The sequence below is a fragment of the Macaca thibetana genome, chromosome 16 (assembly GCF_024542745.1).
Source record: "Macaca thibetana thibetana isolate TM-01 chromosome 16, ASM2454274v1, whole genome shotgun sequence".
Lineage (NCBI taxonomy): Eukaryota > Metazoa > Chordata > Mammalia > Primates > Cercopithecidae > Macaca > Macaca thibetana.
Window position 1 is genome coordinate 19,555,767 of NC_065593.1, and position 14,518 is coordinate 19,570,284.

Sequence of the window (14,518 nt, forward strand, 5' to 3'; positions counted from 1 at the left end):
CATGGTGAAACCTGGTCTCTACTAAAATACAAAAATTAGCCGGGTGCGGTAGTAGGCACTTGTTTTTTTTTTTTTTTTTTTTTTGACACGGAGTCTCACTCTGTCACCCAGGCTGGAGTGCCGTGGCTGGATCTCAGCTCACTGCAAGCTCCGCCTCCCAGGTATATGCCATTCTCCTGCCTCAGCCTCCCAAGTAGCTGGGACTACAGGCGCCCGCCACCTCGCCCGGCTAGTTTTTTGTATTTTTTAGTAGAGACGGGGTTTCACCGTGTTAGCCAGGATGGTCTCGATCTCCTGACCTCATGATCCGCCCGTCTCGGCCTCCCAAAGTGCTGGGATTACAGGCTTGAGCCACCGCGCCCGGCCGATAGTGGGCACTTGTAATCCTGGCTACTCGGGAGGCTGAGGCAGGAGAATTGTTTGGACCCAGGAGGCAGAGATTGCAGTGAGCCGAGATCACACTGCTGCACTCCAGCCTGGGCTACAGAGCGAGACTTTTTCAAAAAAAATAAAAAGGACAGACTTGACAAGACAAAAACCACAGTGTTTATCGTGTCCCTAGAGCCTAAAGGATCTGTCCTGAGCTCTTCTCTGACTCCTCCTCCTCCTCCCGCTCACTCTCTCCACTCCAGCCCCACCATCCCGCCTGTCTTGAGCTCCTCGGCAGGACCTCTGCCCATGCCGTTCCTCGGCCAGGCCACGCTTCGCCAGGAACTCCGTAGTGCCCTCCTTCATCCCCTTCAAGGCCCTGCTCCCGTCTCAGCTTCTCACGAGGCTTTTCCTCCCAGCCCTGCCCCTTCCCTACTTCACTTTCACCATCGCTCTTCCGGCAGCGTATCCTCGGACATACAACGTATTTCTCTTTGTTGATTAATCATCTGTCTCTCCACACTGCTTGTCTGCAAGAAGCCAGATTCCATGCCAGGCCTCTCTCTGACCTTCAGGCACTTGCTCTTAACCACTGCACATTAGGGCTCCAGGTGGCCGCTGCCACGTGGACACCCTGCACCCCCAGCAGGGAAGCGTGCCCACCCACGCTGCCCCAGCTCCTGGGCTCTGGCACAGAGGAAGGTGTCAGCCCTGTGCCAAGGTTTCCCCACCTGCTTCCCCCAAATCCTCAGGCACTGACTGTCTCCAGCTGGAGCCGGGTACTCCCGGCAGCCTGCCCCCGGCTGGCGGGCGCCAGCTCCTGGCAGAGGGGCTGGCGTGTAATTAGAAGCTCCGCAAACTCCCTAATTGCCAGTTCTTCTCCCAAACCAGGAGGCTGGCGCTATTCTGAGCCGCCCTTGTTGCCGGCTGCCTGAGGCATAGAGAGAAGAGGTCAGGAGCAGAGGCAGGCTGGCGTGGAGGTGTCCCGGGGGAGGGCTGGCGAGGTCAGAGGGGACCATGTGGAGAAGAATGCCTGTCGAGCGGCCAGAGGCCAAACGTGGCACTGTGCGGGCTGCCGCCCTGCTGGGCCTAGGGTTCCTCAGCACAGTCCGCCCTGCAGCCGCCTCCCCTCCTTCCCCACCATCCTCGCTTGTCCCCACCCATGCCCAGAATGGTGACATCAAACCAGCCAGGCCCATTCATTGTTTATTCAGGTGGCATAAAAATCACTACAAAAACCTTACAAAAGAGCCTTAAGGAGCCCATAGGACCCTTCCCTGCCTCGGCTCCTGAGCTCCCGGGCAGAGGAGGGAGACAGGAGAGAGGAAGGAAGGGAGATGCTGGCAGTGTTGGGATCTCGAGGAGCCGTGGGAAGCCTGGGATGACAAGGCCCTGGGGGTGGGATGGAGGCTGATGGGCTCTCAGCAGGTTAGGCCGCGGTCAGGCTGTGCCAGACGCGAGTTCCACGCGGGGCTGAGGACAACGCTGTCCTTCCGGGGCCACCACCAGGGCCCGTCTCTCCCCGCCCTAGCCTCGGTGTCCCGGGACAAGTCCAAAGGCGGCCCTCTCCCCCTCCCTTTCTCTCTGGTAAACAAAAGTAGGGATGTCCCAGCTGACGTGGGGAGCAGCTAACCTGTCTCCTGGCAGAACTAGAAGCACCTCCCTCCTGCCCAGGCCCCGGCACAGGACACCCTCTGAGCCCATTTGGAAGAAAGATGAGGGTCAGGCTCCCGGCTCCCCGATGCCTGCCCTCCGCCCAACCACCCACCCCCCACGCCCTAAACTCCCCAAGAGATGTTGGGAAAGAATGGCCTCTCTCAGACAGCCCCCCCGCCCCTGCCCGAGTGCCACAAAGCAGGTTGGAAAGAGTCACATGAGTGGAGAGGCTGGTCCAGGCAGGGACTCTGGATGCCACAGCTATGGCCCCTCACTTAGGGCTGCCAAGCTCAGGGTAATCCTCCTCCAAGGGGGGCGCAAGTTTCAAGTCAGGGCCGAAGAGCTTGTCTCCGCGGGGGCCGGCTTTCAGGCTGTGGAGGAAGTCCTTGTCTCCCGGGGAATCCTGCTGCTCCTTGAGCTCCCGTGGCGCGCTGGGGTTGGGGTTCCTCACGCTGCCCACAAAGAGGGGAAGGCCTGTGGTGTCCTCAAAGATGAAGAAGAGGAAGGGGCGGTTCACGCTGAAGGAGGACAGGGACATGCGGGACATGGCGATGCTGGTGGCCGCCGCCGCCTCCACGCCGACCTCGCTGAGCTCCAGGGTGGACTGATGCTGCACGCCGGACACCACCAGGCTCTGCTCAGAGATCCCGCGCAGGTCTGGGGCCTGGAACAGCTCCTGCAGGCCTGCCCAGGGCCAGAGATGGCTGGTCAGAGCTGCCCTTGGCCCCACAGGCTCCTGGAGCTGCTTGGGAGGGTATCTGAGATCCTGGCCAGGGCACACCTTGAACTCATAGATCCCTGCTTCATTCCTGTTTGATTTCCAAGTCTCAACTTAAACATCACCTCCTCCAGGAAGCCTTCCCTGATCCCCAGCTCTAAAGTCCAGCCTAGGCACATTTTCAGTGTTCTCCTGGGTGAGCTGGAGAGAAGCCCTCTCTGTCTTATCGCTTATGCTCTTGTAAGTATGTGATTGCTCGTCTGCCCACCCCACTGGACTCAGCTGTTTGCACAGGGTCGGCTCCCAGTGCCTGGTGCAGTACCTGGCATACAGCAGCTGCTTAGCAAATGGCTGAAGGATAGATGCTTTATTTATTTATTTTAGTTATTATAATTTTTTTTTTTTGAGATGGAGTCTCACGCTGTTGTCCAGGCTGGAGTGCAGTGGCACGACCTTGGCTCGCTGCAACCTCCTCCTCCCTGGTTCAAGCGATTCTCCTGCCTCAGCCTCCCAAGTAGCTGGGATTAGAGGCACGCGCCACCATGCCGGATAATTTTTGTATCTTTAGTGGAGACGGGTTTTCACCATGTTGGCCAGGCTGGTCTGGAACTCCTGACTTCAGGTGATCCACCCGCTTTGGCCTCCCAAAATTCTAGGATTACGAGTGTGAGCCACCGTGCCCGGCCTTTATTTTTATTTTTGAGACATGGTCTCAGTTCCGTTGCTGAGGCTGGAGTGCGGTGGCACAATTACGGCTCACTGCAGCGTCAGCCGCCTGGGTTCAAGAGGTCCTCCCACCTCAGTCTCCCCAGTATCATCACCACACCCAGCTAATTTTTGTATTGTTTGTAGAGACGGAGTTTCACCGTGTTGCACAGGCTGGTCTCGAACTCCCGCGCTCAAGCAATCCACCCACTTCAGCTTCCCAACGTGCCAGGATTGCGGGCATAAGCCACCCCACCCAGCATTTCTTTAACAGTGTGACACCCCAGCTTTTCCTCCTTCCCGTTCCAGGGGAGCCGGCGAGGCTCACATGCCACCCCCGGCTCTCTACCCAGACTCTCCTTGCAGTGCTAGGTCTTGGGCAGCAAAGCAGATCCCCATTCTCCAGGCCACCCCAACTTGCACCAGGACAGAGGGTCCAGGGGCTCATATTCAACCCTCTCCCCCTCTTGAAGCCCTGGAAAAGAGCAGGACACAGGGCAGCCCTGACTCAGCTCCACTGCCAGCCGGAGGCTTCCTCCTCACCCGCCCTGCCCAGCCTGACCTCGGGGGCTGGCCCGCACCCTCCTCCTTACCCAGCCGGCTGAGGGTGGCCATCAGGTCCATTTGGTGTTTCAGATACAGCTTAGGCAGCCGGACCTTGGTGGGCCTCTCCCACACCGAAGGTGGGTACAGGGTGTCCCAACTCAGGTTGGCCAGTACCTGGGACACGTTCCATTCAAAGTGGGTGGGTACAAGGACCACAAAGCTCATGTTGTTCTTAAAGGGAAAATGAGCCACCTACGGAAAAGGGAAGGGAAGAGCATGAGGACCAGAAAGCCCCGAAGCTAAGTGGGGACGGGGCCAGCACATGCTCCTGAGGCAGACGCTGGAGCTGCGGGCCATCCTGCCAGGTGTGTGCCTGACCCCGCTGCTCCTCCACGTCCTCACTGAGGGGTGGAGTCACACTACCTCTCCCACTGCAGGCGGACACGTAACCGAATGAGATGCTTTCAAAGTTTCTAGCAGTGTGGCCGGGCGCGGTGGCTCACGCCTGTCATCCCAGCACTTTGGGAGGCCGAGGCAGGCGGATCACCTGAGGTCAGGAGTTCCAGACCAGCCTGGCCAACATAGCAAAACCCCATCTCTACTAAAAATACAACAACTAGCTGGGTATGGTGGCAGGCGCCTGTAATCCCAGCTACTCCAGAGGCTGAGGCAGGAGAATCACTTGAACCTGGGAGGCGGAGGTTGCAGTGAGCCGAGATCACGTCACTGCCCTCCAGCCTGTGGACAAGAGTGAAATCCGTCTCAAAAAAATACTTTCCAGCAGTGTCGCTGTCATGGACAGTGCTCAATACCTGCTGGTTTTCTCTCTCTTCACCTGCTACCAGCTGGCCCTGTGACCTGGCGTAAGGAATCGCCTGTTCTTGTCTCAGCTTCTCCAGATGTACCACAGACAGGGTCACTGGCTGTCACACCACACCTGGGTTCTGTGGGTGAGTCACCACAGAGTAATGTCCTCCCCACCCTCTCTCACCTCCCTCTTGTGACTTTGCCAGCTGTGTATATATATTGTGATTTGGCTTAAGAGTTCTTTTTTTTCTTTCCTTTTTTTTTTTTTGAGACGGAGTCTTGCTCTCTCGCCCAGGCTGGTGTGTAATGGCGCGATCTCGGCTCACTGCAACCTCCACCTCCCAGGTTCATGCCATTCTCCCGCCTCAGCCTCCCAAGTAGCTGGGACTACAGGCACCCGCCACCATGCCCGGCTAATTTTTTTGGCATTTTTAGTAGAGACAGGATTTCACCGTGTTAGCCAGGATGGTCTCGATCTCCTGACCTCGTAATCCACCTGCATCGGCCTCTCAAAGTGCTGGGATTACAGGCATGAGCCAATGCACCCGGCGTCTTTTTTCTTTTTCTTTTTTTTTTTTGAGACAGAGTTTGACTCTTATTGCCCAGGCTGGAGTACAATGGCGTGACCTCAGCTCACTGTAACCTCTGCCACCCGGGTTCAAGTGATTCTCCTGCCTCAGCCTCCCGCATAGCTGGGACTACAGGCGCCCACCATCTCACCTGGCCGATTTTTGTATTTTTTGTAGAGATGGAGTTTCACCATGTTGGGCCAGGCTGGTCTCAAACTCCAGACCTCAGGTGATCCACCTGCCTCAGCCTCCCAAAATGCTGGGATTACAGGCGTGAGCCACCGCACCCGGCCATTAAGATTTCATTTGAAGGGATTCTGCAGCAAAAGCAGTGTGGACACCACAGGGCTCGAGGGCCTCCTGCAGTTGTGACTCCTTGGGTTCCAGGCAGAGTGCCTGTGTGGAGAACCCCTGCCCGTGGGAGGATAAGACCTGGGTTCTGGCTGTATGGGTCTGTAGAGGGCCTGAGGACAAGAAAGGCTGAGGAGGCCCAAGGAAAGGAGACAAAGGATGAAGGAGGAGTGTGCAGGACACAGCCTGGAGGAAAGGGGAAGCAGGAAAGGGAAACCTCTGGGGAGGTGGATCAGACTGGCCTTTCATAGTGAGCTGCCGGGAAGCCAGGACACACTCCGGCCGGCCTTGCCCACAGCCCCCTCCCAGCAGGGCTGCCCAAGTGGCTTCCGGCTCCTTCCTGCACAAGTGGCTGTGCTCTGTGTCACACTTGCCTTGTGAAGCTAACAAACATGGCCATCTCAGCCACAGCTGTCTGGCCCAGGGATCAATGCCCAGGCCAAGGGGACCACATTCCAGCTAGAAGCAAGGGAGGCCACACCTGAGACAGCCTGGCGCGGAATTTTATCCAATCAGAGCTGGGCGCAGTGGCTCACACCTGTAATCCCAGCACTTTCGGAGGCTGAGGCAGGCGGATCACTTGTGGTCAGGAGTTTGATCCTGAAACCAGCCTGGCCAACATGGTGAAACCAGTCTCTACAAAAAAAAAAATTACAAAAATTGGCTGGACGCCGTGGCTCACGCCTATAATCCTAGCACTTTGGGAGGCCCAGGTGGGTAGATCACGAGGTCAGGATATGAAGACTATCCTGGCCAATATGGTGAAACCCCATCTGTACTAAAAATGCAAAAATTAGCCGGGCATGGTGGCGGGCGCCTGTGGTCCCAGCTACTCGGGAGGCTGAGGCAGGAGAATCGCTTGAAGCTGGGAGGCAGAGGCTGCAGTGAGCCGAGATCACACTACTGCACTCCAGCCCGGGTGACAGAGTGAAACTCTGTCTCAAAAAAAACAAAACAGGCCGGGCGCGGTGGCTCACGCCTGTAATCGCAGCACTTTGGGAGGCCAAGGCGGGCGGATCACAAGGTCAGGAGATCGAGACCATCCTGGCTAACATGGTGAAACCCCGTCTCTACTAAAAAATACAAAAAGCTAGCCGGGCGAGGTGGCGGGCGCCTGTAGTCCCAGCTACTCGGAGGCTGAGGCAGGAGAATGGCGTAAACCCGGGAGGCGGAGCTTGCAGTGAGCCGAGATCGGGCCACTGCACTGCAGCCTGGGTGACACAGCGAGACTCCGTCTCAAAAAAAAAAAAAGGGAAGTTTGTCCAATCGGAATGTTTCACGCAGGATGCTAAGAAATCCAATCCAATCAGATCCTCCCTTCTAAGGAGCACTGTATGAAGGCCCAGTGGACTCTCCCAGGCTGGGGGCTGCGGAGACCCTGAGTGGCTACATGGCCGTGGGGTGGTCCCTGTGCTGCCCCAAAGTCCATGGGCCCTTGTAATAAACCCTTATCACCAATGGTCACCTGAGTCTCAATCCAATGCCCCCTCCTCACAGAATTCACCCTTACCACTCTAAAATGCCTAAATAAGGCCAGGCATGGTGGCTCACGCCTGTAACCCCAGCATTTAGGGAGACTGAGGTGAGCAGATCAGAGTCTCAATGTGTTTCCCAGGCTGGAGTGCAGTGGCACAATCTCAGCCCACTGCAGCCTCCACCTCCTGGGTTCAAGTGATTCTCCCGCCTCAGCTTCCAGAGTAGCTGGGATTACAGGCGCCTGCCACCATGCCCAGCTAATTTTTGTATTTTTAGTAGAAACAGGGTTTCACATCTTGGCCAGGCTGGTCTTGAACTCCTGACCATATTATCCACCCGCCTGGGCCTCCCAAAGTGCTGGGATTGCAGGCGTGAGCCACCAGGCCCGGCCAAAATCACCTTCTTTTTCAGCTTTGCCTCCACAGCACTTCCCACGGTCTGGAATTCCTGTGTTGATGTCCATTCACTGTTGCACTGTGTATCCTCCCTCCTAAGAGCAGAGACCTGGCCTCCCACATGCTCCAAAAAAACCCTAGTGCTTAGAACAGTATCTGGCACACAGCAAATGCCCACTATATTTTCACTGAATTACTGAACCTCAAAGAGCCTGAAGCCTCAGTTCTCCTGCCGGGTAGGAGGGGGGATCGTGGGACCTTTTGCAACTGCCTGCCTAGGGGACGTGGCGGCAAAGAAGGCGAGACACCCTCCACCCATCCCTGTGCCTGCTCCACAGCCTGTCCACTGCCTTCCCCACCTCCCAGCCTCAGGCCCAGCCTGCTGGACAACCAAGAGTGACCTGGATCTCGGGCTGCTCCAGCATGAACCAGCGCAGAGGATACGTGCGGGCTTGCATCATTTCCACGGGCACCGTGAACTGCTCGTCCAGGTGGAAGGAGTCTCTCTGGGTGAGGCTCGGGTCAAACTTGCTCCTCCAGAAACCTGAAACCAAGCAGAGGGCAGGGGTCACGTCGACGGGGACCAGCTTAGGGCAGAGGGCAGGGGTCACGTCGACGGGGACCAGCTTGGGGCAGAGGGCAGGGGTCATGTCGATGGGGACTGGCTTGGGGCAGAGGGCAGGGGTCACATCGATGGGGACCAGCTTGGTCTCTGCACCCCCAGCCCATTGCCCATCCCACCCAGAATCCATTCAAGGATGAGAGAGCGGAGGAGGCCAAGACCCCAGGGAATGCCCGTTGGCATCCAATTGATATAATGTCTCTTTCCCGTAGCATTTTTGAAATCTGGGCTTGTGTTTTCCCCAATCCCTGCAATTCTCCTAGGAACCTCCTCCTGGATCTTTTCAGACCATTGGTTCCCAGGGTATTCTCTCTAGAACAACTCATCTGGCTCCTGGGTACCCGTCCCCACCAGACCCAGACAGCCCCCTGCCTCATGGCCCAGACTGAGGAACAAAGGAGACCCTCAGAACAAAGCCTGCATGGCCGGGCGCGGGGGCTCACGCCTGTAACCCCAGCACTTTGGGAGGCCGAAGTGGGCAGATCACCTGAGGTCAGGAGTTCAAGGCCAGCCTGGCCAACACAGTGAAACCCTATCTCTACTAAAATCCAAAAATTAGCTGGGCGTAGTGTCGGGCACCTCTCATCCCAGTTACTCAGGAGGCTGAGCCAGGAGAATCGCTTGAACCCGGGAGGCGGAGGTTGCAGGGAGCCGAGATCACGCCGCTGTGCTCCAGCCTGGGCGACGGAGCGAGACTTGTCTCAAAAAAACAAAAAGGGGGCCGGGCACGGTGGCTCAAGCCTGTAATCCCAGCACTTTGGGAGGCCGAGACGGGTGGATCACGAGGTCAGGAGATCGAGACCATCCTGGCTAACACGGTGAAACCCCGTCTCTACTAAAAAAATACAAAAAAATAGCCGGGCGAGGTGGTGGGCGCCTGTAGTCCCAGCTACTCGGGAGGCTGAGGCAGGAGAATGGCGTGAACCCGGGAGGCGGAGCTTGCAGTGAGCTGAGATCCAGCCACTGCACTCCAGCCTGGGCGACAGAGCGAGACTCCATCTCAAAAAAAAAAAAAAAAAAAAACAAAAAGGCCTGCAGGTCCCAGCTCAGCCTACAGGGCGGGGGATCTGAGAGGAGGAGGAGCGCACCCTGGAAGTGGATGGCGTTGAGGAGAAGCAACACGGTGTCTTCCGGTAGCTCAGAGAGGAACTCCGGAATCTTCCCCTCCGTGGCCTCCTTCACCCATTGGTTGATGTTTGCCAGGTCATCTTCCTGCTTTCCCGTCAGGCTCACGGGCTTTGCCCCAAATAGCCGTTCAGACTGTTCCAGGAAATCTTCTTTGATGGGAAATCCTGCATGGAGGGAGTACAAGCTGTTCCCAGGGCTCAAGGCTCTACAGCCAGCCACGCTCCCACTGGCTACCAGAGGCCCAGCCCCTCTCTCTCACCCTCCTCCACCCCGGGCGGGACTGAGGGAGCTCCCTGCCGTCAGTGCCTACCTTTCTGCAGGTACATCCTGGCAGCCAGTCGGAAGGCCCCGGGGCCCATGTTCTGGCAGAGGCGGCTCAGCAGATGGGGTAGGCAGGGCCCTGAGCCTGCGTGCAGCACCTGTTGCAGCCTCTGCAGCGTGTGGTTCTGAGCACCTGGAGGGCACCGCACAGGCTAAGGCCCAGCCGCCGGGTCCTTACTCACCCCCACTGCCCACTCCAGTCCCTCCTGGATGCCCATGGCGAGCACATCCACGGGATCACACGCCGTCCTTCCACAGCCACGGATCTGCTCTGCGTGACTCTCCCCGCTGTGGCCGACAGGCTGGGTGACCTCACCTCACGCAAGTTGCCTTCCCTCTCTGGGCTTCCGTTTCCCAGAGAGAGACCCTCCAGCACAGTGGGAAAGAGTACAGCTATCAAACTTGTCAAACGTTTGCATAGGAATCGCCAGGACGGGCCAAGCACAGCGGCTCACGCCTGTAATCCCAGCGCTTTGGGAGGCAAAAGTGGGTGGATCACCGGAGGTCGAGAGTTCGAGACCAACCTGGCCAACATGGTGAAACCCCCGTCTCTATTAAAAATACGAAAATTAGCTGGGCACGGTGGCTGGTGCCTGTGATCCCAGCTATTCGGGAGGCTGAGGCAGGAGAATGGCTTGAACCCAGGAGGCGGAGGTTGTAGTGAACCGAGATCGCACCACTGCACTCCAGCCTGGGCGACAGAGCAAGGCTCTGTCTCAAAAAAAAAAAAAAAAAAAAAAGCAGGAGGACTTGTAAATAAGCAGATTCCCCAGCCCAGTCCCTGAGACCTGATTCACACAGACGGACAGGTGGGGGCCCAGGAATCTGCATTTGTTGTTGTTATTGTTGTTGTTGAGATGGAATCTCGCTCTGTTGCCCAGGCTGCAGTACAGTAGCACGATCTCGGCTCACTGTAAGCTCCGTCTCGCAGGTTCAAGCAATTCTCTGCCTCAGCCTCCCGAGTAGCTGGGATTACAGGCACCTGCCACCACGTCCGGCTAACTTTTTTTGTATTTTTAGTAGAGACGGGGTTTCACCATGTTGGCCAGGCTGGTCTTGAACTCCTGACCTCGTGATCCGCCCGCCTCAGCCTCCCAAAGTGCTGGGATTACAGGCATGAGCCACCACACCCGGCCTAGGAATCTGCATTTTTACCAAATAGCCACGTGACCCTGGTGGAGGAACCACCACGGAGAACCACTGAGTACTGAGTTCCTACTGGCCTCCCAGCTCTCTTGGTCTGGACAAGTGGTGCCAGGGTACCTAGTGCCAGGTGAGACAGCGCCAGGGCCACACTCAGAGGTGACAGGATGAGGTTGGGGCAGGTGGACGTTTGAGCCACCAGGGAGAACAGGTCGGCAGTGAAGGCCATCATGGCCTGGGCCAGCCTGCGGGTCTGCTCGGGGGTGGGGTCTCTGCTGCAGATTCCTGGGAGACTCTTCAGGGCAGTCTGGCCGCCAGGCTCCTGCAGGGACAGATCAGGGGTCAGGGAGGTCAAGCGGTCAGCTCCAGGTTCTGTGTTGAAGGTCTTGTCACAGCCCCCGTGCCTGAGGACAGCAGGGCCTTGTCCCAGCCCCAGGGGAGAGGGAGCGTCAGGCAGAGGGCACTGGCGTTCTGGGGCCTGGCGCCCACCTTCGGTCCTTCCCGCCCTCTCCCTTCTGGCCTCTGCACTCCAGAGCCTCAGCCTCACCACGCGCCCCTGCTCCCGACCCCTGCCGATGGGCCCTCCTCCCTCGGGCCCCGCCCACTCTTCCCCAGCCCCACCTGGTTGTACCTGGTTGCCCAACTTGAGGAGAGTAAGTGGGGGCACCTTCTCCTGGTTTGGCCCACTAGTTAGCTGCAGAAAGGAAGCAGATGGAGAGCGACCCTTCCCACAGGTCCCCCACCCTGCCCAAGCCACCGGTGAGACCCCCCGGGCCTTCCACCCAGTCACAGGCTCCTCGCTCCCCAGTACCTGCCAGCCCAAGGGCTCCATGGCGCTCACAGGGGAGAACTGTGGAGAAAGGGGTGAGGATAGGAGGCCCCTCGGAGCCAAGCCCTCCCTCCACGCCAACGTCCCTCTTCTTCCCCCTCCAGCCCACCCCACCTCGACTTCAGCCCAGCCTCACCACGGAGAGGGGACCTTGCAGGCAGGACCAGCTGAGCACCAGGAGCCCCCAGAACAGCGCCATGTTCCTGTGGCAGGGACAGAAAGCTCTGTTCCCGTCTCACGTCCCCACGCCCGCCAGGGACTCCTACCCACGCCATCACAGATACCACCAAGTCCTGGGTCACGATTGCCAAGGGGAAGAAGCAGGCTCCAGGATCAGAGCAGACCCCAAACACAGGAACAACGGCTGCCGCTCCTGGGGCTGGGACATCCCCCCCGGCTTCTTCCCCCTGTTTAGTTTCGGTGTTTCATATTGCATGCACTGAGGGCGTTTTGGTGAATAGGAGGGAAATACCAAAACAAAATGTTCTCATTCTTCAAGGCCCTGAGCTGTGAGTCAGGTCTGCATCTGCACCCAGGCTGCCTCTTGCCAAAGAACCTTGGCACTTCCCGTAACTCTGCCGGGCTTGGCCTTACCTTGTAAAACGGTGGCACAAGTCCCTTATTCCTCTCACATGCATGGTGAGGACCAAAATAAGACCGTCTTTTGGGGGTATTTTTGTTTGTTTTTTGAGATGGAGTTTCGCTCTTGTTGCCCAGGCTGGAGTGTAATGTCACAATCTGGGCTCACCGCAACCTCCAGCTCCTGGGTTCAAGGGATTCTCCTGCTTCAGCCTCCCGAGTAGCTGGGATTACAGGCGTGTGCCACCACGCCCGGCTAATTTTGTATTTTTTAGTAAAAACGAGGTCCTCCGTGTTAGTCAGGCTGGTCTCAAACTCCCGACCTCAGGCGATCCGCCCACTTCAGCCTCCTCCCAAAGTGCTGGGATTACAGGCGTGACCATCTTTGTGGCCAGGCACAGTGGCTCACGCCTGTAATCCCAGCACTTTGGGAGGCCGAGGGCAGGTGGATCAGCCTGGCCAACGTGATGAGACCTCATCTCTACTAAAAACACAAAAAGTAGCCAGGTGTGGCGGCGGACGCCTGTAATCCCAGTTACTCAGAGGCTGAGGCAGAGAATCGCTTGAACCCGGGAGGCGGAGGTTGTCGGGAGGCGGAGGTTGTCGTGAGCCGAGATCACGCCACTGCACTCCAGCCTGGGCGACAGAGCAAGACTCTGTGTCAAAAAAATAAATAAGGCCGGGCGCGGTGGCTCACGCCTGTAATCCCAGCACTTTGGGAGGCCGAGGCACGCGGATCACAAGGTCAGGAGATCAAGACCACGGTGCAACCCCGTCTCTACTAAAAAAATACAAAAAATTAGCCGGGCGCGGTTGCGGGCATCTGTAGTCCCAGCTACTCGGGAGGCTGAGGCAGGAGAATGGCGTGAACCCGGGAGGCGGAGCTTGCAGTGAGCCGAGATCCGGCCACTGCACTCCAGCCTGGGCAACAGAGCGAGACTCCATCTCAAAAAAATAATAATAATAAAATAAATAAATAAATAAATAAGCCCGTCTTTGTAAACCCTGAGTACGATGCTTGGCACTCCCCCGGCTCAGCTCGGCTCAAGGCCACCTCTTCCTGGAAGCCTGCCCTGAAGCCTCCAGCACACGGCTCCCAGCCCAGAGCTCCTACCCAGCCTGCTGCGTCCATTTAGCCCATCTTTCTCAGGCTGGTCAGGTCTTGCCCACAAGGCTGGACATACCTGTGAGGCCCTGAGGTCTCAGGAGGGGTGGCGAGGTGGCCAGAGAGCTGCCTTTTGACCCAGCAGGGGAGCCCAGTGAATGACTCTGGCCAGAGACACCCCTGCATTTAGGAGAATCACAGGCCTCGACCTGCACTCTGCCTCAGGCTGGCACTGGGAAGGGCAGGTGTCGGTCTCAGGAGGATAAGTCAGAGGAGGTCTCACAGTCTACCCCCAGCCCACCCCCATCTCAGGGCCAACCCTTCTGGAGGATCCTTCGGTCACCCCCGGCCCCACCCCCATCCCACACAAGAGCCCTTGGCCGGGGCCCCGACTCCGACCTGGGCATTAGAATCTTCCTGCCAAAAACAGGCTCCAGTTTTTCCAAGTCCCAGAGGAGGCTGGGGAGTGACAGGCCTCCTGAATAAATCCAGCCCAGACCCCTCAGCCAGGGAGGCAGCTCCCTCCTCTCCCGCCCAAGGAGCAGGCCGAGCCGTCCCTCCCCTCATACCTCTGCGGGCTCCTTGCTGCCACACACGATGTTCCTCTGGTCCCACTTGGGTGCTCCCCACACTCCGCCCGGGCTCCAGCCAGCCCAGCCCACCCCTCCCCTCCCACCAGGACCTTTACTCTCAGCCAACCCCTGTTCAGGTTGCCTTCTCTTCTGGTAAATATTGACATGCACATCCGGTTAAACATTGACCTTGAAGCCAGAAGCCCCTTTCCCACCAGGGCGTCTAACCCTGAGGCGGCCACACAGAGCCCCCTATATTTGGGTCCCCCCTGAGCCTGGAAAGAGGAAGTTCACGAGGAGAGAGGTGAAGAGACTGGATCTGGCTAGCCAAGAGAGCGGATCCAGAAGGCACAGGAATCTAGCACTGTGTTAAGCCTTCCAGAGACCCCACGAGGTGTGGATTATCCCTGGTTCAGCCAGGCTCAGAGAGGCCCTGTGACCTGCCCAAGGACACAGAGCTGGGCTGAGTCACATCCAGATTCTCACTTCCATTGTCCTTTCTTCTCCCCGGGGAGGAAAGGGGAAGCCACAAGAGCCTGTGCAGAGAGCCCAGGATAGGAAGCTCACCCCCAACCTCACAAGCGCAGGATCCGGGGTGGCTGCCCGGAAGGCAGGGGTAAGGGAGGA

At 57.8% G+C, this 14,518-nt stretch overlaps 2 protein-coding genes across 5 annotated transcripts in view; both read right to left on the reverse strand.

Annotated features, from left to right (window-relative positions):
• The window catches only part of SERPINF1 (serpin family F member 1), a 173,001-nt gene that overhangs the window by 22,939 nt on the left and 135,544 nt on the right, over nucleotides 1-14,518 (reverse strand). The window lies entirely within an intron of this gene.
• On the reverse strand, nucleotides 1,563-14,477 carry SERPINF2 (serpin family F member 2). Of its 4 annotated transcripts, XM_050763547.1 has the most exons (11): nucleotides 13,889-13,947; nucleotides 13,719-13,778; nucleotides 11,772-11,838; nucleotides 11,618-11,656; nucleotides 11,438-11,500; nucleotides 10,927-11,128; nucleotides 9,653-9,796; nucleotides 9,303-9,506; nucleotides 7,994-8,136; nucleotides 4,042-4,246; nucleotides 1,563-2,709 (listed from the first exon to the last, which is right to left on the reverse strand). In XM_050763547.1, the coding sequence occupies exons 2-11, from the start codon at nucleotides 13,724-13,726 to the stop codon at nucleotides 2,297-2,299; spliced, it is 1,488 nt and encodes a 495-aa protein (XP_050619504.1). In that variant the 5' UTR covers nucleotides 13,727-13,778; nucleotides 13,889-13,947; the 3' UTR covers nucleotides 1,563-2,296. The 4 variants fall into 4 exon arrangements, with proteins under 4 accessions (XP_050619504.1, XP_050619508.1, XP_050619505.1 ...); XM_050763551.1 differs by lacking the exons at nucleotides 13,719-13,778; nucleotides 13,889-13,947 and adding an exon at nucleotides 14,459-14,477; XM_050763548.1 differs by lacking the exon at nucleotides 13,719-13,778 and having other exon boundaries at nucleotides 13,889-14,001.